General features: G+C 40.3%; 1 protein-coding gene across 1 annotated transcript in view; it reads left to right on the top strand.

Annotated features, from left to right (window-relative positions):
• Window positions 1-18,837, top strand: part of LOC139736163 (uncharacterized) — a 40,094-nt gene that overhangs the window by 10,147 nt on the left and 11,110 nt on the right. The window contains exons 2-4 of the mRNA XM_071646893.1: window positions 9,192-11,363; window positions 17,214-17,303; window positions 18,363-18,689. Coding sequence (XP_071502994.1) covers window positions 9,192-11,363; window positions 17,214-17,303; window positions 18,363-18,689 — 2,589 coding nt within the window. The remainder of the gene's footprint in view (window positions 1-9,191; window positions 11,364-17,213; window positions 17,304-18,362; window positions 18,690-18,837) is intronic.

The following is an 18,837-nucleotide window of genomic DNA, read 5'->3' as shown; positions in this document are numbered from 1 at the left end:
TGTTGTCAATCGTACATGATAGGTAGGCCTATACTTTCCGTCATCGAAAGGTTTCGAACCTGCTGTATTTATCCTACGATAATTCCCATAGACTGTGTAGCTCGTATAGAACACGTCGATGAAGATTATTATATTCCTGGCATAATTGGTAGTTTCAAAACAAATTATAAATGTTATCAGCTGAGAGTGTAAGCTCATTACTACATTGTAATCTGAATTTATACGGCAGTAAGCAAGTGGGACCGAAGAGTTACCTATGTGCCAGATTTGTCACAGGGTGACATTATATAGCACTGTGCATACAAACAATCATTGTAATTTTCTGTCTTTTGCCAATATTTCTTTAAGACTGCATGCAAACTCGTAATGGCGGAAGTGCCACAGAGATCGATGGCATTTCAGAGAGCAGCAAAAGATAGTATGTACAATTTGAATTTCTCCCTTTGGGAATTTATGAATGCAACATTCCAAAAACAAACAAGCAACAACAAATGCATTGGGAGAAATGCTACGTTGTTCATCACAGAGAAGGCGCCTAAGCTCGGGCGAGGCAAAACAGCCCTTACCCACATCACATGATATACTTCAGAATCCGCATAGTATTATACTGTATACGACCATGATCTGAATTTGTTTGTTATGTTTTCCCTCCTCCCTTCATGGAAGGAAGCAGCTGGCTTTCAATCGGAGAGACTTGAGCCTATATATGGAAAACGCGCAGAATCTCCGAAGAGCGATTATATTTTTCCCGTCGCTGTTTTTGGATTAGACGGGGAATGACGAGAGAGGGGTGGACAGAGAAAGAGAGGGAGGGAGAGATGAGGTGAAAGGGAAGAGAAAAGGGGTAGAGTGTCTTTAGGGTGGGGTATAGGCTACTCCTCCGTCACACGATCCAGAGGCTTGGTTGCGATCTCTCTAGTGAGCTCCTCCCTCGCTCTCTACAGCTCGCTCGGCGGCTAGCATGCTCTCTCGACATCGGCGGAGAATTCCTGGGATGGTTTTCTGACGAAAACAATCAAATAGCAACGGCTACTACCACTCTGGGTTTGTAGTCTGGCCGCTTGCAGACTCAATTAGCGTGGCCATTATGATGCTAGCAGCGATAACCACGAAGCGTCGTAGTAGTGCAATCATTGACGAAATTGCTTGCACTGAACTTTTGGTGACTCCATGCGAAAATGTCGAAATCTATAAACATGTTGAGAAGTTTTGTTAAAAACAGCTTAAATAATCGATGCCAACAGCTGCAATGATTACATTATGCGCGATTGGTTGGTTTTTGTTTCCTGCACTTTTCTCCAGACAGAGCCTAAAAAAAGAGAGAGAAGAAAACAACAACACACCACAAAATGCTTATTATACAATGTTCAACAAAGACAAGTTACAACATAAGCATGGCAGGATTTTCCCTATCCTCAGTAGATATACTCGGCATAGCAAAATGCGATACAGGAAATATACTCATCAACTTCTGGGTGAAATAACTCACGACGACCAAGTGAATAGATACAAACATACGTAGATACAAGCATGCATACATATAGATACGCACACATGCGTATATACATACGTAGATACACACATACATACATACATACATACATACATGCATACTTATACAAATACTCATCATATAAATAATTTTTTCCTCACCCCCCCCCCCCCCCAAAAAAAAAACAAAAAAACAAGTATTGTCAGGTGTCTAGTTTTGGAGACGCTTTCGGATCGGTAAGACTTTATGTCACGATATTTTTAACAAATCGTTCGAAAAATATAAAAAAAAAAGATTCGATTTTTCTGTTGCCGTAAGGTTAAAATGTGAACTGACGCCACGTTGAGGTTGTCTCGGGTAAAATGAGCTGGAGCCAGTGAATGCTCTTACAAATTACGAGGAATTGATGCAAATTAAATGCAAATTGAATGCAAAAAATGAAAATTAAATCATTCATTTTATTCAGTTACATTATGCAGTATTGGCCATAGCTAACAAGCATTCCAATACTTAGCTCATTGTAATCTGAATAAAAATGCAAGATAAATAATTAAACACCATCACTGCATTGCCATTGCAACGCGACTGCAGTAATTATTTCATGCAGAGGAAATTATATTCATATATTTATTTAATGACAGATCCTCAACGCTCCTGAGTTGCAGGTCAACAGGAGAGTGTCTTCTGAGACCATTCATTTCAACTCTATTTCGACTGTATATAGTAATACAGGATGCCTGTACATTTATTGATATTTATTAGCCACCCAGCGGTTTGTAAAAGCTGAATGAAAAACGTATGTAAAACGTTTTGGTGCATCATCATGCAAACATTTTATAAGCCAACAACTTAAATCGTATGCCTTAATTTTTCCGAGTTGTATTTCGATCCATTTAGTTATCAAGTAGATGAAATCAATGTCATCTTTTCTGCGTAAACGGATCTTTCTGCACCTGTTTTCTCATCTTGGTATATCCAAAGATGATTTACCGTCGTGCGTGATTAAAAAAAAAAAATCGGAGTTCAATAACTGACAGCAAGAGGGTTAATCGTAAGTGTTGTGGGCCATGGGCTTTCTCTGTGTGTTTTGCTGGTTGGAGATGTATTACCATGTCGGTGGAGCATCTACTGGATAAATAGGCGCTCGCCTCCACTCCGGGCCCCTGGATTCAGCCTCCGGGGTCGGAGATATTAATTTAGTGGCAGACGAAAATAATCATGGTCTCTGTAATGAAACACAGCTTGCCCGGGTTCGTGGAAACCGAATTGTTGCCAGGAGTGGACGGAGATATAACAAGATAGATTGATAGAGAGAGACACTCAGACAGATATAAAAAGAATGTGAAAGAAAGAAAGAGAACGCAAAGATAAAATCATTCACGTGCCTACGTTTTTCTTCTCTTGTTAAGAAAAGATTCAAAGAATAAGATTTAAAAAAGAGGAACGAAACGTAAGAGTATTGAAGGTAGATTGACGTCAATTACGTTTTTATCAACAACAGCTGCTATACACAAAAACATGGGATAAAATGTACTCAATTTTTTGTTCAATATGAAAGTCTTTATTCATGTTTGGATATTCAATCTAATAATGAAGTAAGAGTAGATACGTGTATGGGTTCAGTCAAAAGGAGGTGAACGCCACAGAACGGACAGAAAATGTACAAAGCGAGGTAAAAGGCAGCGGTCAGCATGTTATTGTTATTACTAGTATCTTGACGATTTCAGTGTTGATTGGAACCCGTGTTATCAGTGTTCCAGGCCGGAACTAATCGCCCAGGTCCATGTCGCTGGATCGCCCCTTGTTTACAAGGCCCGTCTCGTCTCGATAACACTTCGACATCAGCACTAGACAACTCGCCGTCTCGCAGTATGTTGAAAGAACGAACCCTGGGACGAAGTGGTGCGGCGTGAGATAGCGGCGCTTCTGACTGCAGTTGTTCGTAATAATACATGCAGGGGGTGAACACAAAAGAAGTTAAAGATTGAAACGAAGGAAAGGTAGCCCAGCAAGCAAGCTGAAACATTGGCAAACAGCGCAGGAGACAAACAAAACAATAAATCATACTTGGGGCCGGGTCAAATCAAGTACTGGATGTTGGACACAGAGAGAGAGAGAGAGAGGGGGGGGGGGGGGGGGAGGGGCGGAGAGAGAGAGAGAGAAAGAGAGAAAAAGCAGAGGCAGAGATGGAGAAATACATGCAGAGAAGCTAGTCTGGTTGCGTAAGTAAACTGAAATGAAATTCACTGAGTTTTGTAGGCAGTCGTCATCTCCATTGAACATGATGAATAATATTTCCTTTTTTTATTCAGATGACACTCTGAAGAACTACTGTCCTAACTGACTGATTGCTTGCATGCACTGAATAAAGAAATAACAATAATGCATAAAATACAGACAGAAAAAAAAGACAAGCAAACGCTACAGTCAATGTGGCATGGTCTCAAATTCTGTTCAGTGACAGGGAAAGGAATTTGTGAAACGTTTGTATTTGTAGGGTACATTCATGAAAAGGAGTAGCAATGAGAGGTATACAACAACGATCGTAATCATGGTAACCGAACCAGAGTGTTCGCACCTTCATCAAGATATGGCATGTATGGTATCAGACATGACAGGATAGCGATATTTTTGTCCAAGTGGAGCACTTCCTTTGTTGAATATTTTATTATTACAAGAATGCATTCTTCGCTACAAGTTGTGACACTTTTGTGCTAAGTCAATACTGAACTTCTTTGCTTCAGATAATATTAAAGGATATAATGATAATAAGGTACATGCCCCAAACACACGGAAACATTTTTTGTCGGTTGCATGGTGTTCATTTCAGCAAGAAGTCATTCTGATGGTATGTCCATGTCCTGGCCTGATTGTCCTTTGCAAAACCGTCACTAACAGAGTCGTATCAATCTATGCGAATATGAGGCAGATTATGCATTGCTTTTGTTCATGCAATAATGAGGATCACATGGTAAACATGAAATTGCGGAAGTGCGGAAATGATCGGTTTGAACAGTGTTTTCCCTAGAGTGCCAAAAGTAAACCTTCAAAAATGCTTAACAAATTGGATTTCATGCACGCTGATTTAGGGTTTTTCTTGTAAAGAAGTTCACCATGATTTATATTCCAAATATGTATTTAATCTTCCAGCGCACCGCAACCCTCTGATCGTTTTTGTTTTATTTTGTTTTTGTCGGCTTTGTAGACTTTTTAGTTTTGACAGCCAATTTACATTTTGATTTAATTTGGTGAGCAATTGCATTTTACTGGTTAAATATTGCGCCAAATTTTGTGCGATTTAAAGGAGTGGCCGAGATTGAAACCAACTTCTTTTTATCGTTTTTAGACGGTACACTCAAGGTTCATATCGCTGAAATGTATGTCAACGTATGTTATAAAGTTTGAAGCCTTGACTTGCAAGTTTACAAATCTCATACAAAAACTATAATCACGAGATATACCATGATATGGGATATTGCTTAGAATGTTGTCCACAGAACTTTCATGATACGTGTATGAGAAAGTTTTGAAAGTAACGCCTGAGGAGAAATACAAACAAAACTAGGCAGATTTCATATGGAATAAATGGAAGGAACATAGGGGGATAAAAGGAAAGCTCTTGGAATATAATAGAATGAATAACAGAAGATGCCGGAGGACGATAAGAAACAGAATGGAGACGTAACAGAAGATAGACCTTAACAGTGACACGAGGATAAGACAAAAACAAGATTATTGCTTGATTCGGGCTTTATTTCTGCATGGCATGATATCAGTTTGGATAATATGTCTGTGTGAGCGGTAGTATAAAGACAGCGATATGATGTCTGTGATATGACGAGGTTACATATCGCCTGGTGACGTCTGCGCACGGAGTAGTGTCGTCAATCGCTGCACCAGCGGTATGTCCGGAATGCGGTACTACTTCCATCGCGCTGTCGAGCTCTTGCTCGGCTCGGCTCCTGACGGCGCAATATGGGACAAGCACGTACCATCCACGGTACATCCGGACTTGTTGCGGGATTCGCCCAAAATGCACTCACTCCGCCCAGATTTAGCTTCCGCTCTGGCAGCTCGATCTCCGAAGATGTGACATTCATAGAATGATAAGGCTTGTGTTTTATCTCAAGCGCGTTCCAGAGACATTATATTCGTCAGAGTCATTTCTGGAAACGATTTTTTTTTTTTCAGCTGAAAGTAGGTTGTCAAGACACTTTCTCATGGTAATTAACGTGTTTTTTTTTTCAGAGGATATCTTAGAAGGATAAACGCATATTTTTCAGTCAACATGAATAAGCTTTAAACAGGCAAATCCTCGCTACGAAATTATAGAGAGCAGTTGAGCAGTTGGTTATTTTCCAACAATTATGTATGAAAACAGTCCCTATATTTCCTGTTACGGTAGCTTTATGTATAGTACAAACATGTATGTTTGACACACAGACACATAGGTTGCACATGCAGAACTACACAGCATCTACTGTATAGTTGCTACACAATGAGTTCTGTTGTTCCCTCGGAAGTTGCGTGTTCTTTTTTTTTTTATCAGGTCTTGTATAATTCAAGACTTGGGATCTGTTATCAGAAATGCAATCAGGTGATGTCGTTCAAAGGGGAAATCCAGTCCAAATATAAGTTAGTCTGATAAGAAAGAGTAAACTATTATGAGTTCAACGGTATAATTTTGATCGAAATCGGATGAAAAATGAGGAAGTTATGACATTTTGAAGATCCGCTATTTTTTGGGGAAACAGTTTTTCAACAGTCAGTATGAATTTGCAAATGGCAAAGTGAGCATGTCATTCCCTCACTGTAAATTCGTTGGATTAAAAAGTAATTTAATAGACCATAAGGAGGGACAAATTACTATGTTGAGTCTAATTGATTTAGAAATTAAATCCATTAGATTTGAAATTAATAATCTTATTTGGATTTGTCCCTCCTTATGGTCTATTAGATTACTTTTTAATCCAACGAATTTAGAGTGCTCACAACTTACCATAAAATCATACTTTGTATATAAAAATTTGAAATTTCCAGGTTTTCATTCAAACGCAATTATGTCCGAGGCTCAAATCCTTGTATATCTAACTGATCACTATTCTGAAGTTATTCAACCAGGAGTAACATCATGTTTCAGACTCCAATGACAGAAACATTGAATTTTCGTCTTTTTTTTGTGCACGATCAATGGAAAATTGTGAGGGTATGACATGCTTAGCTCACTTATTTGCGTATTCATATCCACTGTACAAGAACTATTTTGCAGAAATGAGCAAAACCTTCAAAATGTCATAACTTCCTTATTTTTCATCCGATTTTAGTCAAATTTTTACCGTTGAACTCGTAAGATTTTACTCTTTTTTATCAGTTAAACTTATATTGGACTGGATTTCCCCTTTAAGACTTTATATACGACCCAGGCGGCCAGCCTATGTAAAATGTTCATGGCCGGTGAACGCAGTACAAGATTTCATCAGGCAGTGCGTCTTCAGTTAAGACTAGCATTACCCACAAGGACCTCATTATGTCAATTAGCAATCGCAGAACCCACTTCTACAACATTGGCCGCGCGAATCATTAGGACTCCAGCGACGGTATGGATTCTGGTTGCAGAATCTAGATCCATACCTCCGCGTTTTTATTCGTCGTGATCAACAAACCTGATTCTATTTTAAGTAGCTGTGTGTTTCTATTTGCTCAATGACAAAAGATGGGAAATACTTGTGGCACACAAATAAAAACAGGGGAGTTGGTACTTGCCAAAGTAATAGATTCGAATCTATTCGCTTGTGTATTATGATGACCAAACGTGTCATCCTGATCTTTCCATATCCTTTTTTTTTCATTGCGTCCAACCACCCCACCCCCGTATTACAGGGAAGAAACCAGGTAATCATTGGGAACTGACGAAAGGTATCCCCCAATATAAAAAAACAAACAAACATAGAGAACGGTGGATGAAAGAACGATGCTAGTCTAAGAGGTCATGATAGAAAAGGGCAAAACAGTTGAGAAATAGAGAAGTTATGCATCAACATTCGAACATGGAAATACAGCGATTGAGAAGGCAAAAATAAACTTGCGTTCCCCATTTGTACAAGTAAGCTAGTGTAGACATGTAAGTGATAATATCTCATGTATACATTCTAGGTAGAAAGATATAGATAGATAGATAGATAGATAGATAGATAGATAGATAGATAGATAGATATCATGAAAATGGACAAATAGACGGATCGGAAGTTTGGTAATAGATGAATAGATACTCAGACAGAAAACTATACATATAGTTTGTTACATGAAGAAATGAATAGGCAAATAGACAAAAGGTTCATATAGGTTTGTATAGATAGGAAAATGAATAGTCAAATAGATAGGCAGTTTATCAGAAATAGGTAGGTTGGTCATATCAAGATAGATTTAGAGATTCGGATCTATATCTATCTGCCTCATAATAAGTGAACACTTTATATTTATCTGTCTGTTACCTCTTGACAAGGAAATCAGGACAGGATTTTAAAATAGGAAGTTTTATGCTGTCTTGGCTTGTTTTATCTGTACTCGCATTTTGTGATTGTACCATGATGTATAACGTTACTTGAACCTGTCTATAAGAAACATTTTTATACAGGACTGAAAAATAGCAATAGTCAGGCCTATAGCTAAAGAAATTAATCACTTTATGTAAGTAGTACAGGTTACACTGATTTAGATAAAGGGGAGGGAAACAGAAGAAAAGGATAGAACGAAACAAAAAGATGACAGCCGAAAGCTGTCATGATGATAGAAAGAAAGAAAAAATGTAACAACATTGCCACAGTGAGGGTTTGAAAATACCTTTAAAAAAGTTTAAGACGGGACCATATGGCAAAATGAAAAATAACACTTCGTGTTCACGTGTTCGCGTTTATTGGTACGGTGGAATTACGACTGAAATAAACGTCTTCGCCCTCCTAGGTTGCCTTCAGAAACCAAAAGCAGGAATTAATACCAATCTCCGATAAATCCCGGGACCGCACCAGGGCGAGAGGTTAATGTCGTCAATGACCTGCGTGGAATGGAGACACGCAGCATGATCGGATCGAGCCCGGTATGGGTCCCGGGTGCCGCGGCAATACACCAAGCTGCGGACAATCCTGCCCGATGATAACTTTGCAGCAAAGCTCAAATCGCAGCCATCCGCCATAACAACCACGGGCTCTTTCTGCAACGTCGTGCTCTCGTCGGCGGGCTATCCTCGCTACTCATAGGCGACTTGACTCCAAATAGCTCAAGCGCCGGAACATGACCTACATCCCTGCCGCAGCGGAGGGAGAGCAATATCTCGGGATGTTTAATTGACGCAGCAATCTATCTTGAAGATGTTTACGTCACATGCCAAGCTGTCAAGCGCGCCCATCTCAGCGCGAAGAGACGGCTAACAACAATCGTGGGTAGTAGCTGTGCCACAAACGTCCGTGATGATTAAAGATTTGAGCTACGGGGTCAAGCGGAGATAACTACCAGTCGTTTGCAGGGTCGATTTCCGTCACTTATTTCCACTGGCAAGTTGCCAATGCATCTAATGAATATGCCATGATTGGGATTCTTGAAAGTTGACAAATCTATTTTAAAGATACTTTCCTCTATTGTGTGCAACAAAGTCTTACAATGGAGATTTATCATCCTCTTTTTTTTTCTTCCTCTCTCTTGACAGGTGAAGCGAAAGAAGAGTCAAGCAGCGTCAAGAAGCTGGGGCCTGAGACAAGTTGCCCTTCACTTCCAGTTGTGCCTTCTAATCTAAGCGAGGATTCCACCAAAAGTGCTGCGCAGACAAAGGGTTCTTTACCATCTATCTCTGTGATGGCCCCTGCCACCATCCACGAGGAAACCGAGTCAACGGAACCGTCTACGATACCAAAGAGTGTCCCAAAGGTCAAACGTGTAATTCCACGACTCTCCTTTACAACGGAAGTGACGTCATCTTCTGTGACTTCATCCTCTGAACCGTCATCACCGGAATATAAGGAAAAAAGGTGCAAAATATCTACCAAAACGAAAACGCATATAGATCAGCCGCATAAAACGAGGGTCATGCCGATAATCTGTGTCGTTCCAGAATCTGATAAAAGCGACAGTGAAGGTCAAATGCCAGGTCAAAATACCACACAGAAAAGTGGCTCTCCTCCTGTCGAGAAAAGCAATGAACTTCATGTACAGTTTTCGGTAAAGCAATCATTTGAACGTCCAAAGGGTGTTCCGCGCCACGAAAGTCTGGGCATACCATCTGTTGTTACAGGGGAGATCGCATACCCCGGGGCTCGGAAGAAACGACCTAATCAGAGAGAGTCTGAACCATTGACAATTACAGTTCAACCTCCTGCAATTTGTGAAACCGAGCAAGCTAAGGACCAAAATATTACCCAGGAGGTGGTCAGACCTATTCCTCAGAGGACTGACAGTCTAGGAATTCCGCAGGTTTTCACAGGTGAGGCATCTTTTCCCATGAAACAACCGCAGTCTGGAATTCCAGATGATCGAACACTTGCAACTTCTCAACCCAAAAAGCCTCCAGGGGCCAGGAGGAAAGAAAGTCTGGAGGTCCCTTCTGTTCAGATTGGAGAGGTTTCTCTCCCTCCCGTAGAAAAGACATTAATGGGACCTCCGCAAGACAGACCAGTCAAGCGCCATCGTCCTCGAAGCTTAGATATTCCATCCTTGTCAGCTTCGCCACCTGTCGACCCTACCGTCGGTGACCCTCCAATGTCCGCTCCCTCCTCAAAAAGGAAACATGCTTCCATTTTGAAACATGGTAATAGTCAGGAAAAACCAAGTAGGAAGAAGTCCGTCACTTTTTCGCCAACTGTTTCACCCCAAGAGTTCAAACCGGAGTTCAGCTTCGATCATGAATCTGATGGCGCCATATACGCAGCCCCAAAGCGGCCCAAGATGTTCCGCCATTACAGCATTGATGCTTCCGAAAGTTCATACCGAAAGGAAAGATATCGGGCCTCCGGAAGACAGATTGCAGAAGCAAAGGAAGCTGGTATTCTCTTCACGGAAGACATCCCAAACATTACTGGTGTGGCTAGGACTAACGACGTCAATGAAAACAGTGCTAGTCATGAGCTTGATTCACCTATGGAGACAAGGTTGGCCTCAGCTGAGGAGAAGGATGACGACGAGGAAAGTGATGATGTGTTTGTGAGTACCAGGTCTATTGAATTAAGCAATGCCAAAGCTCGTTTCCTTGCTGCAGGAGGTGCTAAGGCAGTGATGTCCGTATTGTGCACGCAAGACTCATGTGACTCCCACGGTCAAGGGACCAAGTATTCTAGTGTTGACCTCCTTGAGGCGGAAGCGAAAGCTATTTCACATTCTCTGACCCCACCAAGTGAGCCCGAGGAGACGCCCTCCAGCGGTGATACTGCAACTGAAGACATCGGCGACCAGTCACCGGCGGAACCATGGAGATCTTCCAAAACAGCATCAACCAAAGAGAAGCTGTCTGGCATCGTTGTGTTGCAGGACACCGAGTCAGCCAAAAGTACCACTACTCTCTCCTCTCCGATCAGAGAAAGTAGCGAGAGGGGTGCCAGTCGGTTCTTTTCCAACGAAGACTTGAACCTCCGCGCGTCACTCTTGTTCGTGGAACCCGTGCGTAGTTCCATGGAATCCGACCTTTCGGAGGGTCGCTTCAGCCATTCCTCTGAGGAAAGCGAAGGCTCAGTCAACGACGAGCTGGAGGTTGTACAGCCTGTGTCAACGAGTGCCAAGAGCAGATTCTTCCTGTCGTGTCAGAACGTTGAACCAGGACCCAAGATCCATCGTATCCATAGTGACGACATTTGGACGACCCCAACGATACCAGAGCTTCCAGAGCCTCTAGGTGAGTTACATGAACCGAGGATGGGGATGTTGTCTTGATATGTTTGGTCTTGACATAAGTGACGCAAAGATTTTTTGAAAGGTTTGATGAAAAACATGAATGACGATATGAAAACAGACAGTTCTGTATTGTCACTAAACCATCCTGGAATAAGCACTTCTCCAAATAGGGTATTGTTTATGTATAAATATAGTGCGATGTTTTGTTAATTGATCTTTCCTAACCTTACTTATCTACCCCACTTAGAGCATGTACATCACTTTCAACCAAGCTCACCCTCTGAGCACTGTTCCAGATATCACTCAAGCTGTAACGTTTCAAAACAATGCTGTGTTCTCAAAAGAAATTAATACCATAACTTGATATCATTGTGTACAAGCTGCTGAGGTGATAACGCAGGTTTACCGTCATTTTTTCTTGTCAAAGGGGATGGCTAGTAACTGATCAGTGGGAATGCTGGGGGATGATTGTTTCAATCCCCGTGGGATTCATTTAAGAGTACATTATATATATATTGTTGTGTGAAAATTATTTGCTTCAGAATGTTCTCATATTCAAGTAATGTGCAGTTTAATGTTCCCAGGTTAGCATGCCTGTACAGTGACGGGGCGATCGTTGACGGTCCGTTAACGATCGCCCGTCACTGTACAGGCGTGAGACCATTCTGAAGCAAATGATTTCCACACAACAATAGATATATAATGTACTCTTAAATGAATCCCACAAGGGTTAGAACAATCATCCCTAGCATTCCCACTGATCAGTTACTAGCTATCCCCTTTAAGATTGTCCTAATACCACGTGTTACTGATATCTACAAACATTCAACACAGCCATCACTGTTTTGAATCGGTTTCCCCGTACAAAAGAAAGTTTTACCTTTGTTCTACCTTGCTTGGGTAAGATTTAATTGTCATTATCTATCTCTTCATCATCTATATATATATATATATATATATATATATATATATATATAAGTGTGTGTGTGTGTTGTTTGTTTGTTTTATTTTTTCCCCATTTTTTATGCTTGAACACACAGTGTGGTCTATGTCTGGTTGATAAAGGCTATGTTTGGCCAGAAACTATGATTATACGTCAAATTATGCACAGAGAGAAAAAAAAAATACGTTGGTACATAACGAAAGGTATATAACAAAAGAAACAGCAACACAACAGAGTACGGGTCTCTCTATCTGTTAAAATAATTTCAGATGTCGCATGTCAACCTTTGTTTTGTTCTCAGTATAGAGAATACTTCATTTTGAAGAAGTAACAAAAGTGCTGGTAGTACGTAGCATAAGTAGCAACAAACAACATTATTCTAGCTTTATCACAAGAGCATTCAGTTTCCAGCAGCGGTGACATTTTCTTTTTCTGTCTCGTTCTTGTCCAGACTTCTAGAAGAAAAGCTCCGCTTAAAGGGCAAGCTCATCAAATTATAGGTGTAGATTAACGAATGCAGCAATACTAGTGGAACACATCATCACATCAGTACAGTTTGACGAAAATCTGAAAATCCGTTCAAAAGTTATGAAATTTGAAAGTTTTGGTGCAGCTGTCGCTGGATGAAATGACTTCTGCAGTTCGTAATGTCATATAATATCATTACGTACAACGCTATAGAAAAAAAAAACAAAGAAAATTCCACAATCTTTCATATTGTATGACAAGTACACATTCCCTCGACTTGTTATCAACGTTTTTAAAGGCAATACCATTCCCTCTGCTTTCTTAAAGAGATGAGTGAAGTGCTCTTTCATTATGCGAGAAAATGGGGTAATGTTATGTTGTCTTTTTTAATATATTTTCTTTGTATCACTGTGCATACATGACGTCACAAAGTGTTGTAGTCTTCTCATCCAGCGATGGCTGTACCAAAAAAAAAAAAAAAAACTCATAACTTTTGAACGGATCGTCCAACTTTCTTCAAACTTTCTCCAATGTGTTTTACTGCTATCGTTACGTTCACTCAATCCTCGTTTATTTTGGCGAACTTTTCCTTTTAAAGAGCTGTTGTTCAAGTGATATTGGTAACAACAACAACAACAACAAAAAAGAAAGAATGTGTGGCCATGATGTCTAAAGCGATGCACTGCAAGCCGCTGCATAATCATGAATATATACCAATCATAAAATATAGCATACGTAAAATGTACTGTCATGAACGAGCAACAGACCGATTCTGGTAATGTATTTAGATTTTATGCATGATTTGTTCACAAAAGTTGCCCTTAAAGACCACAAAGCTTGCCCGACTTAGCAACAACTAAGCAAAGAAATGCTTCCTTACTGGGCTATTGGAAGAGAAACATCCATATTTTTGTAATGAATTACAGAAACCTAAAGTCTTAACTCGTTGATTTTTCAATCAAATAATTGGGAGCAAAATGCAGGAGACCAAAGGAACAACTTTGCACACAAGACATCCAGTGCTCAGCTTAAAGGACAAGTTCACCTTCATAGACATGTGGATTGAGTGAATGCATCAATATTGATAGAACACATCAGCACGAGTTTGAGGAAAATTGGACAATCCGTTTAAAAGTTATGAATTTTTGAAGTTTCTGCTCAGTTACTGCTGGATGAGAAGACTACTACAGCTTGTGATGTCACATGTGTACAACTATATAAAGAATGTATGAGGAAAAATGAAGATATTTTCACTTTTCTCGCATTATAAAAGAACACTTGACTTCCCTCTTTCAGAAGGCAAGGGGAATAATTACCCTTAACATACGTCAGTGATGAGTCGAGGAAATGTGCGCTTTTTTCAAAAAGTAACATTTTGTGAAATTCTCTTTATATTTTCCTTATAACGTTGTACGCATGTGACATCATACACTCTAGTAGTCTTCTCATCCAGCACTGACTGTGAAGATACTTTAAAAATTCATAACTTTTGAACGGAATGTCCGATTTTCTCCAAACTTTCACTGATGCGTTCTATAAATATTGCTGCATTCACTCAATCCACATATATATGAAGGTGGACTTGTCCTTTAAGCTGATGGGCTGAAATATTTAAGTAAGTTCAGTGTATCATTAGTCACAATAAATAATTCCCATCCTTTCGGTTTTGTTTCCCTCCCTGAAATGCTGAGAGACTGTAAATATGATTCGTTAATAGTGAAACATTTTGACGCCAGTTTCAAGAGTATTGGTGTTGCTGTTGTTGTTTTTGACTTATGTGACAAATTTTTTAATGTTATGTTCTTGGCGGTACATCAAAACAGCGGCATGAATAAATGTAAAATACGAACAAAGTGATGATAAGTTGCAAAGCTCCATAAAATGAATGTTTGATTTTGACATTTGTGATATCGGGGTTAATAAAAAACAAACGGGCAATCAGAACTTAAGCTGTAATGCTTTGCGTCGAAAATATGGTAGACACTTAGCATATCTGCTCTTTGATATTAACATATAATTTGGTATATTAGATAATATCAATTGCCGCCCAGAGGACTGAATCGGTGCAGGACTTGCTGACATACAAATTTCATCTTACAATTTTGCCCCAGCTCTGCGGATGTAGTCATCATGCTACAGAAAATCTCGCGTGGAAATTGGGAGAAGGAGTTGGGGGGGGGGGGTGCCATGTAGGTGATTGCTCTGTGAAAGATTAATGCGTGGCGTGCATGGTGTTGTTGGCCGACACACGTGAACCTGTCACAAGAGTTCATCTTCCTTGTGAGTCGCGCCACGGGCCATAAGTTCGTACGTGTCGCCGGCCACTGACTTCCGCGGCTGCTGCTGTCAAGCGCCAATATAAAGCGATTCACTGGACAGCAGCTTCCGCGTGTAGCGCGAACCTTACGGCGTAGGGCTCTGCTGGCGAAAATATGCCTGGAATTAGCCGAATGCAACCGCACTTTTTCACTGAAGCGACATACGTCCATAAAGGACTACGAACGTATCACAGTGAGCCTACAGAAACTGTGTGAAGAAATTTTATGACGCGGTACTAAATGTCATCGTCTTGTATTGTGTCATGTTGCTTGTAGATGTGCGTCTTCAACTGTTTAATTGAAACCAGCTGAGGGCAGCATTATTCGCATCTGTTCAAATCAATTTTTTATTCTTCAATGTGTTACCGCGGGAAGAAAGTTCACTTTACAAAACTAAGTATGTTGTCTGGACCAGTTTTATATTAGAAAACGGATCACTGTAGTTGAATCTCGTGTCTGAATTTCAACCCTAATCAGCGGGCAAGACATGGTAACTGGACGTGGTTTTTTTTTTTCCTATTTAAAAAATATATATATCCTTCCCAATTTGCAGGTACATTTTTAGCAACAGACTTATCTACTTAGATTGTTATACAGAGTTTAACGCGAGGTTTTTAATGTTCGGCAGATCTGTAGGAATGAGAATGAATAGTCCTGTACAAAGCACGATGTCGGTTCACCAAAATATTCATACCGTCATAACGACTCATTTTATCCTCATATTGCCGGGCGTATGGTAGTGACTTCACCCAATCAACATATTCATCAAGATACAAACTTCCGAAGAATGAAAGCATCAATGACTTGCCCCTTCTCCGTTTCCTTTCTCAATTTCTTTTCTTCCTCTCTCCATCTCCCCTCTCTTTCTCTCTCCATCAATCTATCAATCTACACACACACACACACACACACTCATATATATATATATATATGATTATATATATATGATAATATATGATTATATATATAATATATATATATATATATATATATATAACATTATCTTTCTCACATCATTCAATCATCAAGGCTGTCCGACCTGTCCGATGAAGATGTGAACTTATCCGGAACAAACCTTTGCTTCTTGGAAGAGTCAAGGGAAAGGGGTGTTATTATGGCAGTAAATGTTTGAACCGGAAAGGCCGGGGGATTAGTATGGGGTAAAAATAGCGGTCGTTTTTGTTTGGCCAAGACAGGCTGGACGAGAGATGACAGGATGTCCGCCTTTGCACGCCGGCCATGTCGGCGGTGTTTCAACCGGCACCAGTGACCGTTGATTACTCGCATTCCAAATAAACTATCTGCGCCACTCGTCATCATGTATTAAAAACTAAAAAACTACCGTTCACTGTGTGACCCCGATATGATTAGAGGTAGCTTGTCACACAAACACACGCACACACACACACACACACACACACACACACAGGAGGCATATATATATATATATATATATATATATAAACGATAGATAATAGACGCATGCATGAAAGTGGCACGACATTTAAAAATGTTTAATAAGTGTTTCAAGGGATAGACTTGACATATACGGTTTTCGTGGCCACACACGTGAACGTAACAAATTGGCGGACTCACGGCCTTCATCAGCAAACACACATGACTTAACGTCATTTAACATGCTTGTACCAAACGCTTCCATTGTATAGCGACGTTTATTGACAAATTAGCGTGCATGTAACTGCGGTGGATTTGATTATGTTAATCATTATGACGGGAACAGACGTCATGATTTCGCTGATTTCATATGAAAATGCAACACTAGATAGTCAGTGGACCTGGAATGGTTAAAATGATCTTACAACAATAGCACAAGATGTTCTAAAAGCAGCTTATGCAATTACTGCAGAAGAATTGCGTGTAACTTTAATTTATGAATCATTGTAAATTGATACTAGCAAAGCTAGTTTCTTGGAAAGCTTTGTTCAGATCCTCGAACAAATTCATCTTACACATTCATCTCAAGTCTGCTTAAAGGTCTTTATGTATGAAAACAAAATGAAGTCGCATGATTTTAGTCCATTTCTCCTCTAAACTTAGCATTCACTGCTCAGTCCCACGTACTCTTCGATTCATTGGATTTTTTTTTTCAAATTTCTCTCAGAAATCGACTCGCAGGATGAGGAGTCGACCTCAGCTGCCAGGGATGCCGACATTGATGAATCGACCTCGACGTCCAGCTCGCCATCATACAGTATGTTGAAGTAGATCCCTCGATTCTACCTACAAGTTGTCCATAAGCTGTTTTGACAGTCCTAATTTCTACAAGGCCTGAAATAAAGTTCCTGTGATTCAGAGTTGATTTTATCGCTACCATGCACTGTCGTATTTATCTAGTATATTACCATCGTTATTGTTGTTGTGGTGGTATATGGCAGTAGGCCTAATAGCAGCAGCAGCAGCAGTAGTAATAGTATAGATGGCTTGTAGTAGTTGTGTAATCTGTAATGTGATCGTCTCTATTGTCGTCGCAGCTATCTGAGTTTTATCATTCCTTCAAGATCGATAATTGTATATTTTAGGGCTTAGTGATTTGGTGTGATCTAGGATCATTAATCCCAAGTTTACCGCAGTATCACGTTAAGATTAAGAAATGAAATTGATCAATGAAAAATCATTTACCATGGCGTTCAGTAATTCCTTCGAAATAGCCAACTTGTCACATGACTGTGGATCTTTCTGACTAACACTTCTCTCTCTTTTACCCCCAACAAAAGAACAACAACAACAAGTTCACTTTATAACTAAGTTATCCTGTTCACTCGAACTTATATTGTGTCGGTGACATATTCAGAGTGGAACAATGGGAATAAGTATATACTTTAGGACAGAGTAGAATATTCAAGAACAAATAAAGAGCTTTTCACAATCATGTACAGGAACCCCTGACAATCAAACTATGGGAATAACCTTGATGTTTATCAACATTTTTCATAGTGAGTACTTTTGAATTAGTTGTTTAATCCACGACACTTCAATCAATTCAAGCAAGAGTTCTCACGTAGTGTTTGTCATCATGATAATTTGTCTGCATTGACATAGAATCTCACTCTTTTTCTCGTGTTTTCAAACATGGCTTTCAAATCGGATAACTCTCTCCCTATAGTATATATCTCCTGTATTTTTCTGTGTTTTTTGTATTTGTTTGCTGCTGTTGTCGTTGTTTTCGCATAAGTATCTGGTTCATTACTCCTCTAGTTAATTCCTTCACACCATTCACCACTCACAGTGACTGTTTGATGCTTGAATACAGGCAGTAGCTGGTACGGCTTCCTCGAGCTCGATCCGAACAAGCCTTCGGCAGCGAACCTCGGCTTCGAGCTCGTCGAGAGCACGGACAACGACCTCTTGGCCGCATTCAGAGGCGACGACGATACCGGGGACGAGGTTGAGTACGATGGCGAAAGGAGGGAATGCGAGCCGGAGAGGAAAAGACGCTCGGAGGGGAGGTCAAGTGAAACCGACGGCAGGGAGGCGGTAGTGACCTCGTCATTCTCTGTCCCAGAGTTTGCCGGAGTCGGGACTGGGTCAGAAAAGGATGACGTCATTCGTCACCAGTGGCAATTAGCGACGTCATCAGGTATGGTTTGTGACGTCAATCTTTATGAGAAGCATTAAAAAAGGAAAGTCCGGTAGCCATAAAATCTTTCCTCAAAGATATCATGTTGGAATGTTTCTGGTATATATCGAGGGGCCTTGTGTAAATAGAAGAAAAGGTCAGGTTGTGA

This window comes from Diadema antillarum, unplaced genomic scaffold, assembly GCF_040938485.1.
Source record: "Diadema antillarum isolate AM-2024a unplaced genomic scaffold, OU_Dant_1.0 seq00000633_RagTag, whole genome shotgun sequence".
NCBI lineage: Eukaryota > Metazoa > Echinodermata > Echinoidea > Diadematoida > Diadematidae > Diadema > Diadema antillarum.
The sequence above is the reverse complement of the archived record's forward strand: the minus strand, read 5'-3'. Positions and strand labels throughout refer to the sequence as shown.